The 14,691-nt window shown below is 38.0% G+C and overlaps 1 protein-coding gene across 1 annotated transcript in view; it reads left to right on the top strand.

Annotated features, from left to right (window-relative positions):
• Window positions 1-6,801: 6,801 nt before the first annotated feature.
• The window catches only part of LOC149242763 (uncharacterized), a 51,030-nt gene continuing 43,140 nt past the window's right edge, over window positions 6,802-14,691 (top strand). Inside the window, exons 1-2 of the mRNA XM_089371003.1 lie at window positions 6,802-9,477; window positions 9,865-10,075. Coding sequence (XP_089227129.1) covers window positions 6,991-9,477; window positions 9,865-10,075 — 2,698 coding nt within the window. The 5' untranslated portion in view covers window positions 6,802-6,990. The remainder of the gene's footprint in view (window positions 9,478-9,864; window positions 10,076-14,691) is intronic.

The raw sequence follows: 14,691 nt of genomic DNA, 5'->3' as shown, positions 1-14,691 counted from the left end.
GTGGCACTTTCCCTTGTTGAGACTACTTCCAAACGCCATGCAAAACTCATCAAGAGCCTCTTTGAATCTATTGGCAGAGTGGATCGAAGCAGCCCCAAGAAGCAGGGTATCGTCTGCAAACAGGGCATGGTTGATGTTTTGGACTCCCCTCGCAATGCAAATCCCTGAAATCTCTTGCTCTTGCATTTTTTTATTTAAGTGGAAACTGAGAACGGAGGCTTGAATAACAAACAGGAGAGGGGACAGGGGGCAGCCCTGCCTTAGTCCTCTTGAAGCTTTAAAGAAACCAACAGCTCTACTGTTAACTAGAGGAGCAATCCATGGCTCCGAGATGCAAGCCCGGATCCATTTTATAAAGCTCTCCCAAAATCCAATTTTTTTCAAAACATTCAAGAGAAAGCTATGTCTAACACGATCAAAAGCATTTGCTAAATCCAGTTTGATAGCCATACCTTTTTCCTTGCACTGCTAGCTTGAAAGGATTGCCTCTTGAACTAAGATGAAGTTGTCCACCAGCTGTCTTCCATGGATGAATCCCCCTTGATTCTATCGAATGATTTTAGGGAGAATATAGCCATTATTTTGGTGATCAGTTTATAGCCAGTGTTGCAGAGAGATATGGGTCGAAATCTGCTGAAGGAGTTGGCTCCCTTCTCCTTGGGGATGAGTGCAAGGAACGGGGAATTTGTGCTTCCTCCAATTTTCTGACAGGCTTGCAATTTTTGGACCATTTTATAAAGATCTTTTCCCACGATGTGCCAGCAAGAATGGAGAAATCTAGCGGAGTAACCATCAGGGCCTAGGGCTTTATCTGGGTCCATGGCAAAGAGAGCGCTTTTGACCTCGTCCATGGTGAATTTGGCTTCTAGATGGTGATTTATCTCAACTGAGATTGAAGGGGGAACCCCATCCAGAAGACAAGAGTTCTGAGTCCCATTCACCTCTTCGCTATACACATTTTTGAAATGGAGAAAGGCTGCTTGTTTGATGCTTGTAAAGTCTTTGTGAATGATAGATTCTTCTTTAATTTCAACTATGAAGTTGAAACTTTTTCTGGCTTGAGTTTGCTTGTGGAAATATGAAGAGTTTCTGTCTCCTGCTTTGAGCCAAAGGCAGCGAGATTTAATCCTCCATGTTTCCTCTTCGTCCAGGCAGGCTTTATGATATTGCTGTTGGAGTTGGACCTCTTTATCAAGAATTTCGTGAGACACGTATGCCTCTTCCGAGAGTAGATGATGGGCCTCTAGCTCACTTTGGAGCTTTTTCCTTTCAGTTGCTGGGTTAGGGAGAGTTTTGGCCTAGCACTTTAGGGCAGATTTCAGTCTTATGAGTTTCCCTTCCCATATGAAGAATGGAGATCCGTTGACTGGTTGGGACCAACTTTCCTTGACTATCTGCATAAAGCTGGGTTCCTTGATCCAAAGAGGGTTGAACTTGAAGGGGATGGGGCCAAGATCAGAGTGAGCCCGGAGATCAAGCTTGGTAGGATTGTGATTAGAGGTGCTACATGGAAGGATATGCATACTAGCATCTAAACCAAGCAATAGGAAGGAACTTTGAACAAAGAATCTATCCAGCCTTGCTGCAATGTGTCTAGGGCCTATTCTTTTATTTGACCACGTGTACTTACCAGAAACAGGCTTGATATCTAACAGATCCCAATCTTGAAGGAGATCCTCTGCCCATTCCCTTGCCAGATCTCGCACAATGCAGCCTCCTCGCTTTTCTGAAGAATGCAGCGTGAGGTTTAGGTCTCCTACAATGATGACGTTTTCTAGATTGCCCAGATCTGCTTGGTTTCTTATTGAATCCCAACATGTCTTTTTTTCTCCAGCATTAACCGGTACATAAACATTGAAGAGGCAAAAAGTTTCTTTAGTAACTAGATGCTGCATCTTTAGCATCAACCAATGAGTATTTGAAATCTCAGATACTAGCGAGAACCTGCTATCATTCCAAAGAGTACCCAACCCTCCAGAGGCTCCTCGGGCTGAGACAGCTGTTGCTTTGCTCTTATTCCAGAGTTTTTTACTTGAATGAAGGAAGTCTGAATCCTCCATCTTAGTCTCCTGGAGAAGGAGTATGTCCGGGGCTTCTATTCTTATTAAATTTCTTATAGCCTCTTCTTTGATTTTGCTCCCCATACCCCTACAGTTCCAAGAGATTATTTTCATTATTTACCTTTGCTTTGCTGGGCTCCCTTGGAGCCTTGATGCTGGTTTCTTGCCATCTTCGGCTTTTTTGCTAACAGCCTCTCCAGAGTTGGTTTGCTGCCCTGCAACTTGTCCTTGTACGTTTTGTACTCTCTTTTCTCCTGATATGTTTTGCGCCCTCTTACAGATCTCCTTACAGAGGCTTGGGAATCTCCTATTTCTCCTTCCTCCTCCGAGTCTTCCGATTCTTGGTCCTCTTCCTCAACTTCGACGGGGGTTCCTTTTGAGCTTTCTGCAATGCTTGTATCCTTGGAAAGGTTGGGCAGATTACCTTTTTCTGGAGTCACTGTTTTTTGGACCACGACTTCATGGGTGTCCTCTGGCTATGAGCTAAGAGGATCGAACCTGTTTTCTGGGGCAGTCTTAGGCGGGATCTGCTGAGCAGGGGCTTGATGAGGACCTTTGCCATTGGTGCCTCCCGCCTTCTGTGTCTTTAGAGAAGTTTTAGATCATTTGACTTGGTTCCATCCATCCTCCTTCCCTTGCGCAGCTTCATTATTGGACGGGCAGCTTCTGGCGAAGTGACCATAAACATGGCATCTCCGGCTTTTGAAGGGCAACTGTTCATAGTCTAGTTTCTGCACATGCGTCCAGCTTCCTACCTTGATTTTGATGGCCTCTGGAAGCCCCTCCTCCAGATCTACCTCTACGCAGATCCTAGCACAATCATATTGATCCTTGTTATTCGCTCGATCTATGAATTTCCCCAGGGCATTTCCAATGTGCATCAAAGAGTCCCAATTCCAGCAGTACACTGGGAGATTTGGGAGCCTAACCCACACTGGGACAGCTTTGGGTACATCTACTGCTGGATCGAAGTCCGGAGTCCATTTATTCAGGTACAGACCCTGAGGGCCCATGAAGTAGGGGCCATTTCGAAAGATCAGATCTTTGTCGTCCTTTGAAGTGAATTCGAAGAGGAAGAATCCTCGCCCCAGAAAGTAAGAGGTCACACTTTCTTTGATCAACGACGCCCAGTTTCTGTTGACCCAGCTCTCAGTGGTTTTGGGGGATGGCCATAGTCCAGTGAACTAGCCGATGAGAGCTCGCTCGGACAAAGACAATGCAACCTGAATCGGGGTTTCCAGAGGAAGAGAGATCTCTGGAATATCATCCAGTTTCTTGACAAATTTCGCAGCTTCAACATTCTTCTTCTTTGGGAGTCCTTCCAAGAGCCGGTTAAAAGCCTCAGCTGATGAGATCGACGGAGGGGGAGGGGAAATAGGCGCCTGGGGAGTGCCCAACACCTCCATGGATGCAAGCCCAAAGGGGAGCCTGCCAAAAGCAATCAGGGAGCAGCTCAAACCTCCATGGATCAGGCCGACCGCAGGGTGGAGAGGAGCTCCGCGTGGACACGCCCGCAGTGAGCTGGGCGGCGGAGTGCAGGCATGCGCGCTGTCTGCAGGACGCGCGAGGAGCGGATCTCAGGGGTTAGCAGAGCCGAGGGCTAGGTTAGCAGCAAAACATTATTATGAGTTACTAATAAACATTAAATTTAAATTTAATATTGTTAAATATTGATTTGAATACTAATGTGAATATTAATATGAAATTATTAGTGAAATTAATATCAACCACATTTAGTAATGTGGTTGTGATAGTACAAACTAAATTTTAGTATGGATCGATGTGGGTTATTCTATATAGAACTTGTTTGTGGATTTCAAGCAATGAAAATCATGGTTAAAATCAAAGCTTGATAAAAAATTGTGATTATATATATAAAAAGTCTATTAATAAAAAATAACGGGTTTTTTTTAATAATTTTTTTTTTCATTATCATAATATTATATTTCTGAATTTAGGTTTCTGTGATCCATAATTATAATGTTGGGACATTTTTCGATACTAATCACATCCAGAGTATTTTGTCAAGGCCCTCACATTTAGAGTATTTTGTCGAGGCCTTTCGAATGAACCGGTGTGGTTCATCATCAGGACAAGATGCAGAGTCAGATTTAGGCAACAGAATAAATAGTGATAGCGATGGGAAGAACTGATAATGGCTAGCTTTGACCCACAACATAAAATATTCAATAAGGATGAGGAGAAATCATCATCATGACTAGATGCAGAGTGAGATCTAGGCAACATAATAAATAGTGATAGCGATGGAAAGAGCTGATAATGGCTAGCTTTGATCCACGATATAAAATATTCAATAAGGATGAGGATAATTTTTTGCCACAGAATAAATAGTGATAGCGATGGAAAGATGGAGAGTCAGATCTAGGCAATGGAATAAATAGTGAGCAATGAAATAAATAGTCATAGCAATGGAAGTACTGATAATGGCTAGCTTTGATCCACAATATAAAATATTCAATAAGGATGAGGACAATTTTTTGCCATAGAATAGATAGTGATAGCAATGGAAAGAGTTGATAATGACTAGTTTTGACTCACAATATAAAATATTCAATAAAGATGAGGAGAAATTGACAATGGCTAGCTTTGACCTACAATATAAAATATTCAATAAAGATGAGGAGAAATTTTTGCTCGAACTAGCTAGTGTGATTCATCATCTTAATGTAATATAGATTACAATATATTTATCAAAATAAAATAATACCCTATATACTTACAAATAAATATATGTTGACTCTCCCTAACAAATTTTGACTAAGAAACAATTAAGTTATTTATTTTATTTCAAGTTATAATTAACTAAAAAACTAAATTAAATTAAATTAATAAATAATTACACTAATGGTAAGTGAGTGGATGTGATTAGTACCAAAAGATGTCCCAACATTATAATGTTATATATCAACACAACTATAATTAACTCTTAAAATAATTCTATTCATTTATTTTAAAAGATATATATAGATTGATCATGTATGTAAGTGTACTTCAATTTCTTTTAAAAAATTGAAACTTCATATCATGTACAATTTCCAATACATATAAACAACTTTACATGAAATAACAATCTTAACCCAATATACTCACTTATCTAATTTTTTATATTTGATTTTTAACCAACTTAGATCCAACTCTGGATATATCAAGCGCTCTTGAGGTGCAAGCGTCTTTTGGGAGTGAAGAAAGGTTTGCACCTCGAGAGATTTGATGCGTCTTAGAGCTTGATAGATTCAGAGTTAAGATAGATCTAGGTTGGTTTAATTATTAATTTTATTTTTTTAGTTTAATTTTTATTTTTATGTAATTTCACTAAGTCAAAATGTTTTAATTTACAACTTGAGTGGGCCTAATGGTTAAGAGCATGTGTTTCCTCCTAAGAGGTCACAGGTTCAAAACCAGAGAGAGGTAGAGTATGTATGCCTTCGTAGGCATTAGCAATCAAATCGTTGCGTGGAGGTAGGTCCCTTGTCCCACAAACAAGGGGGTCTCATACGCAAATTTGGTGGGTCCCTTGTCCCACAAACAAGGGGGCCTCATACACAAATGTGGAGGTGGGTCCCTTGTCCCACAAACAAGGGCTTCTCATACACAAATTTGGTGTCTAGCTTGGTCGTGACCTTAAAAATGGATAATAATAATAATATAGTCCCTTATCCCACAAACAAAAGGGTCTCATACACAAATTTGGTGGGCCCCTTGTCCACAAACAAGGGGGTATCATACACAAATTTGGTGTCTGGCTTGGCCGTGACCTTAAAAATGGATTTTATATATATATATATATATATATATATATATATATATGCATGTAATTTGACTGTGTCAAGATGTCTAGATAACATAATATAAGATGACATTACAACATACCTTCCATATAGAGATGGAAAGTATTCCTCGGTCCAAAAATGTAATAAAATTAAATTAAAAAAATATTTTGATTGTGAAATGAGAGGTGGTTTTGGGCATGTTGTTGGTATTGGCCCATATTATGGTATGGTTTATAAAATTCGTGATAAATTGGGGGTCACTATCGACGTACTTATTAATTAAATTTAAATATGGTTAGAAAATCATTATTTTATTTTATAAGGTAAAATGGATCTTAACTTAATGGTGCTACTTAAATATTTTATATATTTTAATGTAATAATTATATTATGATATGATTTTTTTATCAAAAGAATTATCCTTAATTTTATTAATAAAAACAAAATTACAATATAACACATTGAATTTTACTACTTTTATGTTTTTTATAAAAACTACAATATCTCTTACATGTAACATGTAAATGTTTACCAATCAATCTTTACATATTATAAATTAGACATATTAATATAAATTCAATATTATAAATTAGACATATTGATATAAATTTTAATATATTAAACTCACATCTAAAAATATTGACAAACTTTCTTACATTACGCCTAGACCTTATCTTATAAAACTAAACTACTGACTTATAAAACTTACACCTATACATCCTCTCACATGTAAAAATATTAACAAACTTTCTCTAAACTAAACCACCAACTTATAAAAATTACAGCTATACATCATCTGACTTACACTTCATTTTGATTATCTAGTAACTGTCACATTCCCGCTCATCGTGCAGCGGCTGACTCCTTTCCAATTTTAATTTACAATTTCTGTTTTCCAATATAATTTTTGTTTTACCCATTTGTTTTTACTAACTTTAACCTTTTCAAATTGGAACATATTCCTCGATACAGAAAATTTCAATTTTCTTTCCACAGGTATGTCCCCTGCTCTCAACTCACATAAATTAGGGTTTGACGGAGATAAAATTATGTCTCCTGCTCTCAACCCATAGAAGTAGCTGCTGCCACACAAACACATTTCTATTCTCTCAGATTTTTGGGTTCTCTGCTTGCTCAATATGGGGACCACTAGCACGAGGAACGCAATGCTCTCCCTCTGCAACAACATCTCCATTCATCGACTTTCCTTCAGCACTTTGAGCGCCTCTGCAGACACGCGCATTAAGACACTCTGTCGCACCAACAGACTTCAAGAGGCACTGGACACCTTCAAGCACCTGCTTTCACCTAAATTTACATCCATCCCCTCTCTAAGCACCTGCAATCTCTTGTTAAGTAGCCTGCTTCGACGGAATCAACATGAGTCAGTGTTCTCTGTTTATAAACTTATGATTGAAGGCGACATTATTCCAGATCTCATAACTTTGAACATTATCATCAATTGTCATTGTGAAACAGGTAAAATGGATTATGCATTGAAAGTGTTTGAAGGAATGGGAGAACATGGGTATGTTGCAGATGTTGTAACCTTCAATACTCTCATCAAAGGGCTTTGCAGGAAATTCAGAATCGAGGAATCTGTCAAGCTTTTCAACCAAATGATTATCAAACGACAAGTTCCTGATATTTTTACTTATAATACCCTAATATGCGGGCTCTGCAAAACCGGTAAATCCCACGAAGCGTTCGGATTGTTAGCTGTTATGCTGCAAAAGGGCCATGAGCCTAACATAATCACATTTAGCACGCTCATGGATCGGCTATGCAAAGAAAGTAAGCTCCAAGAAGGCAAGAAACTATTGTATCTGATGATAAAAGAGGGTTGTAATCCCAATGTTATTACATACAGTATACTTATTAATGGTTTATGTAAAGAAGGCAAGTTGGATGAGGCGTGGGAGCTCTTCTCTGAAATGTCTGAGAGAAACATATGCCCTGATGTTGTAATATACAGTGTGCTTATTGATGGTTTATGTAAGGAAGGCAAGTTGGATAAGGCAAGGAAGCTCTTCTCTGAAATGTCAGAGAGGAACATATGCCCCGATAGTATTACATACAGTATACTTATTAATGGTTTATGTAAAGAAGGCAAGTTGGATGAGGCGTGGGAGCTCTTCTCTGAAATGTCTGAGAGAAACATATGCCCTGATGTTGTAACATACAGTGTGCTTATTGATGGTTTATGTAAGGAAGGCAAGTTGCATAAGGCAAGGAAGCTCTTCTCTGAAATGTCAGAGAGGAACATATGCCCCAATATTATTACATACAATATACTTATTAATGGTTTATGTAAAGAAAGCAAGTTGGATGAGGCGTGGGAGCTCTTCTCTGAAATGTCTGAGAGAAACATATGCCCTGATGTTGTAACATACAATGTACTTATTGATGGTTTATGTAAGGAAGGCAAGTTGGATAAGGCAAGGAAGCTCTTCTCTGAAATGTCTGAGAGAAACATATGCCATGATGTTGTAACATACAGTGTGCTTATTGATGGTTTATGTAAGGAAGGCAAGTTGGATAAGGCAAGGAAGCTCTTCTCTGAAATGTCTGAGAGAAACATATGCCCTGATGTTGTAACATACAGTGTGCTTATTGATGGTTTATGTAAGGAAGGCAAGTTGGATAAGGCAAGGAAGCTCTTCTCTGAAATGTCAGAGAGGAACATATGCCCCAATAGTATTACATACAGTATACTTATTAATGGTTTATGTAAAGAAGGCAAGTTGGATGAGGCGTGGGAGCTCTTCTCTGAAATGTCTGAGAGAAACATATGCCCTGATGTTGTAACATACAGTGTGCTTATTGATGGTTTATGTAAGGAAGGCAAGTTGGATAAGGCAAGGAAGCTCTTCTCTGAAATGTCTGAGAGAAACATATGCCCTGATGTTGTAACATACAGTGTGCTTATTGATGGTTTATGTAAGGAAGGCAAGTTGGATAAGGCAAGGAAGCTCTTCTCTGAAATGTCAGGGAGGAACATATGCCCCAATATTGTCACATACAATGCACTTATCAATGGTTTATGTAAAGAAAGGCAATGGCAGGAGGCCACCAGAGTGCTTTATGAGATGCTAAACAAAGGGTGCAATCCAGATGTTATCACATACAACACTATTATTGATGGTCTCGGCAAAGAAGGCAAGCTTCAGGAAGCTCTCGGGTTATTAGATGTTATGGTGAAAATAGGCATTCCACCTGATCAAATAACATACAGTACACTTATAAATGGATTTTGCAGAGCGGATAATCCGGAGAAGGCAGGGGAGCTTCTTCGACAGATCCCAGAGAAAGGTTGCAAGCCTGATCTAGTTAGTTATAATACATTAATACACGGGCTTTGCAAGCATAATAGGATAGACGAAGCTCACCAGATCTTCTATGAGATGCAAGGCCAGGGTCAGAGCCCTGATATTATCACATACACCACATTGATGAATGGACTCTGCAGAGTGGGTAACCTGAAGGAGGCAATAAAATTATTCAAACAGATGAAAGATAGCGGTCTTGTCCCTGATATGATTGCATATGCCACCATCATGGATGCACTATGCAAGGACTTCACACCCGAAAAAGCCAATGGAATATTGGATGAGATCTTGAAAAAAGTTTGATACTTGTGTTGTGAAATTAAGTTGTAAATAAAAGCTTCTGTAATGATATTGCTGAAATGCACCTCGCAAGATTTAGTAAAAGGGAGTAAATTGCAGTTGATGAAGTGCAGGGATGACTTTGGTAATAATGCACTATCTGAAACAGGTATGGTGGCTGATTTGATCAAGTGGTACACGTGGAATTTCAATAAGAGTGCATCAGGTGTTTAATATTAGGAGAGGACGTTACAAATCATAGTGGTGAGTTACAAATTGATCTGATATTTTCTTAGTCATGACATTGTTTCAAAGGTTGTTAATAGATTGATAAAGATTTCAAAAATATTATACAAAGTGTTAGACTTTTCTCCAGTTTATATTGTCTGAATTGTCTGTCTGAAGTGGTCCCGAGGAAGCGTTTTATCGGAGTTAGTATTTAGCAAATCGCTTCCAATAGTCCCAACTTCTAATGTAGGCAAAACAGATGGACTTACTGTAATAGCACCTATTAGTATAAGACTTGCCGGCAGCCATATAAATACTATCAAGTCAGTTTTATGCGTGAAAATTGATGAACTGGGTTTGGTCTACTCATGGCTTGCTATACCAGTTGGTGAGTTACTATTGCTAAATTGTTCATGGTTAGTTTTGGTAAAAACTAAAATAGATGGTTGATCAATCGGCTGTCAAACGCATTCAGTAATTAATTTTGTTTGAGAGTTTGACATTAATTATCACTTTCCCTGAGGTCATGTAATTTATTAAGATTCACTGTAATAAATGTGACCTGGCAACATGGGGATTTGCTTCACTGGGTTTGGTATTATTGCATTGTAGTTTGACTGTATGAACACTATGTACTTTAGAGGCTACGTGGCAAAACAGTCTACAAGAACAGCATGAGTGTATGGAGGCAGAGATAGGACATTATTCACAGTATGATGGCAGAGATCGGATATTATCCAAAAAGGTCTGATCAATCTTACTCTATGCAGACTTTACTCTGTGGCTATGTCATGATTTAACTGTCCTAATTAGTTGCATGCATATATGAAACTCGAATGGCAGTACACAATGACCAAAACCTTACTGTAGATTCACTTCTCACAGGCTGTTAAGTTCAACTAGTTTAACTTCCTCTGCATGGCTAATGTGCAATACTAGCTCCAAGCTTTGCTTCTTACAGGACATATGATTAGAATATACAGAAATTTGGATTCACAGCTCACAGGCTGTTAAAATCAATTAGTCTAACTTCCTCTGCATGGCCAATGTGCAATACTAGTCTAAGCTTTGCTTCTTACGGGAAATATGATTAGAATATACAGAAATTTGCTTCTGCCACTAGTTGGTGAATATAGTCTTTGCTGGAAGAGAACACCGTCAGATTTGTCTACTATATATTGCACTAGACATATGATTTGCAATCCTGTGTTTTTTCGTTTCTAGTCTTCAATGGGTGTGGCTTGGGGAACTTTGATTCCAATAGCTTTGGGATCTCAGAAATAGTATAGCTCAGTATATATTTATAATATTATTTGGGATAAAAATTGAAATGTTTGGTTTGCTTAATGTGAAATGCCAGGGAGCAACATCTACAAGAATTAAAGATAAGTGTCCTTGAAGAATTAGTCAACAGGAATGACAGGTATTGATCAGCTATTGATCTGTTGTCTTCTCAAAATGAAATCCAATTTTATTATTTTACATCATAGGATTCTTATTGAAATGTGAGAATTCCAATAAAGAAAGATATAATTTCTGGATTTTTTTGTGTTCTTGTCCTATCCTATCATATTGTAATTTTATATAATCCAGACGAGAACTTGCAAATTTGGTGAAACATGGAAATTCCATACAATGAACGAAGTTCAGGATTGGTAGGTATGACCTATCATATTGTAATTTTATATAATCCAGACGAGAACTTGCAAATTGGGTGCCACATGGAAATTCCATACAAAGAACGAAGTTCAGGATGGGTAGGTATGAATGTCTTGGACCGCTCACTGCTCTCGGTTTGTAGTGGATCTTTTTGTTTGCATCAATTTAGTGATCTCATTTACATTTAATGCCGAGATTTTCCCTTTTATTATCGCATTTGTCTTTTTACCCATTGCATAAGTTATGTTCTGCACGTGGTTTTGATTTGAAATGCAACCTGAGTTCTATAATGAATGCCAGGAGAAATATAGCCCTGCCATTAATATTGTTTCTAAAGATTACTCAACCGGCTTTCTTGCATCCACAGCTTCCTTCAACTCTAACCATTTGTGGCATGTGCTATCTTTAGGTTTGATTACATCCTATTATGGCATTTCTTAAAAGGATAATTTGCCCATGCATTCTTGCCCTTATCATTATTTACTGCATGCAGAATGAGAAGGACCGTGCAACTATGGTGCCATCTTTAAATTCTATCATCCTCAACTGGTACGTTAGTTCCAATGCACGGGTCTTATATAAAACCCTTGTTGGCAAGGTCTTTCTAGTCACGCACCAGTGATCCCTTCCCTCGGAGTAGTGTTGGTTTCCCACCGGATTACTTCTCCTGTAAGCAATTGCTGTTTAACTGTTCGTACTATTTGGCTATTATTGTTGTTAATTGCATGACCTTTATTTTGCCTTGGAAATTTTATAAAATTTCCATTTTGTCTGGCATACCAATTAGGCAGGCCAATTCTCTTTGTGATCGGTACCTCTGGCAATTTTATGTCCCAAACTGAGATTTGTTTGCAGCTTGCTTTGGCATGCTTTTTTTTTTTCTTATGGTTTTGAATGCGCGATTCTTGAATCCGTGTGAAATAATTTGTGACATGTGTTACTTTTCCGGATGCTAGATTTATTGGGTAGTGCTTTGTACCTGTTACAGTATACGAAGAGGACTAATAAGTCTCATGGCATGTATTACTTACGAGATCTATTGGGTAGTGCTTTGTACCTGTTACAATATACGAAGAGGACTAATAAGTCTCATGGCATGTATTACTTACGATGCATTTTCATATTAGACATCATCAAATACTTGAATATTTAGGCTCTTCTGTTCAAATTGTAATAGGTAAAACAACTATTATCTTGATCTATGTCTTGTTAGATCTTGTAGCAATCATCTTGATTTACAAGTTGACATGGCTAAGCGTCTCAATCAAAGAGAACATCATTTAGAGTCAGGGCCCTTTTTTTCAATTGACGTTTTTACATGGGTAGCAAGGACAGGCAGGTTCAATTTTGGCTAGCATTAGCAACAAGCAATAAATAAGACATTGTTTAGCATCTGGTTCCATCCCTCAATTCCAGCAGCCATTTCTGGAAAGTATGTTTGGGTAGTGCTTCGTACCTGTTATAGTATAGCATAAGGACTAATAAGTGTCCAGACGTGTATTGGTTACAATGCAATTTTTTATTAGACATATTCAAATACTTCAATATTTAGACTCTGCTGTCCAAATTGTAACTGCTAAAACAACTATTATCTTGATCTCTGTCTTCTTAGATCTTGGAGCAATCATATTGATCTACAAACTGACATGGTTAAGTGTCTCAATCGAAGAGGACATCATGTAGAGACTGGTCCCTTTCTTTCAGTCGACGTTTTTGCATTGGTAACAAGGGCAGGCAGGTTCAATTTCGTCTCCATTCCACCTGGATGCCCAAACACAGGGCCTCCAACTTTGCAATCGCCGTCGAGCAAAACCTAGAGGGAAAGTATGTTTCTGAAAAGGTGTGGTCATTGTAAAGATCACTGACAAAAATCTGTCGTGACATGTACATACCATAATTCTAAGAAGAGGAGCATTCCCTCGCCAAATTGTTCCTTGATCGTCTCGGTGTACCCTTATAACCTGTACGATTTTGTGTGTTTCTTCATTCACTCCTGCTTTGTCCAAAAAACCCAAAGGGAAATTCTATTCATCGAAAGGCATGGTCAACTAGAATCTCAGTTCTACATAAAGACACTGACAGGGAATTTGTCATGACATGTACATACCGTAATTCTAAGGAGAGGATCATTCACACATCAAATTGTTCCTTGATCTTCTTGGTCTAGTAAGATTTTGCATGTTTCTTCCATCCTGTCCTCCATTGTTTCTTAGAGGATCATTCGCACACCAAGTTGTTCCTTGATCTTGATCTTCTTGGTCTAGTAATATTTTGCATGTTTCTTCCATCCTGTCCTTCATTTTTTCTTTATCGAATTGGGAGTATATCTTTTACCTTCATTTTTTCTTTATCCAATTGGGAGTATATCGTTTACATGATCTGGCTTTCATGTTGACAATGTTTAATGTGCTTCTATAGTTTCCTTGCTGCATGCCAGCCTATATTTCTACATTTTCTGTGGGTGAAGTGCTATAGTTATAGTTTTTATTCCTTTTCTCCTATTTAGGTATTCATACCTTTGTGACAAGAGTTTTAGTGGCACATCTAAGAGCTACTCTTATATGTATCCTTATAAGATGTTTGAGTCTTTGAGATATAAAGTGCATGCTGCATTTTGACTGTGTCTTGAAAGTAGTCTAATTTATAACAATATTATCAGAACTAGACCAAACCAGTCAGAACTGGCCAGTTCAACTAGTTGGAGGGCAAAACTGTTTTGGTCCGGTGAACCATACGGTTTTTGGCTGGTTCGGTACTAAATCAGCCCATTCTTGTATGGATCGGTCTTGTACAATGCTATCAAGCAGGGTTGGAATTTCGATTTCTCTTTACCCGTCATATACATTTTTTCGACGTTTTAGGTCTTTATTCTTCCTTTCAAAAACCGTTGTTTAAAATTTTTCCCTTCAAGAGTGATGCTTTTATAATAAATTAACCCTTTACCAATAAAGGTTTTATTAAAAAATTACTTTTCAAGTTTCAATAACACAGTTATGTTAAAAAAGTTTCACATTTTTATGATAAGATAAGAAAAAACAAAATGACCATAACAAACAAATGATTTATTGAATTCTGAATCTTGGTTTGAAATTATATGGAACACTCACAATAAAATATTCATAACTCTGAAATCAAATGTCCTAGACCAGGACATGCCATAGCATTTGTATATATAAGATATGACTAAGGAGATCTTATGTGACATGTAAGATGACCAAAAAAGTAAAACTATAAGATGGTATATCCCCCTACCGTCTCCACAATCATAATAACATGGAATCAATATGGAGGTCCATGAGGGAGAGTTTGAAGTCAACCAACCACAATGTATTAAAAGTGTTTTAA

This window comes from Pinus tabuliformis, chromosome 8 (genome assembly GCF_031772625.1).
Source record: "Pinus tabuliformis cultivar Carrire ecotype Pingquan chromosome 8, CPIR1, whole genome shotgun sequence".
NCBI lineage: Eukaryota > Viridiplantae > Streptophyta > Pinopsida > Pinales > Pinaceae > Pinus > Pinus tabuliformis.
This window is presented reverse-complemented; position numbering and strand designations above follow the sequence as displayed.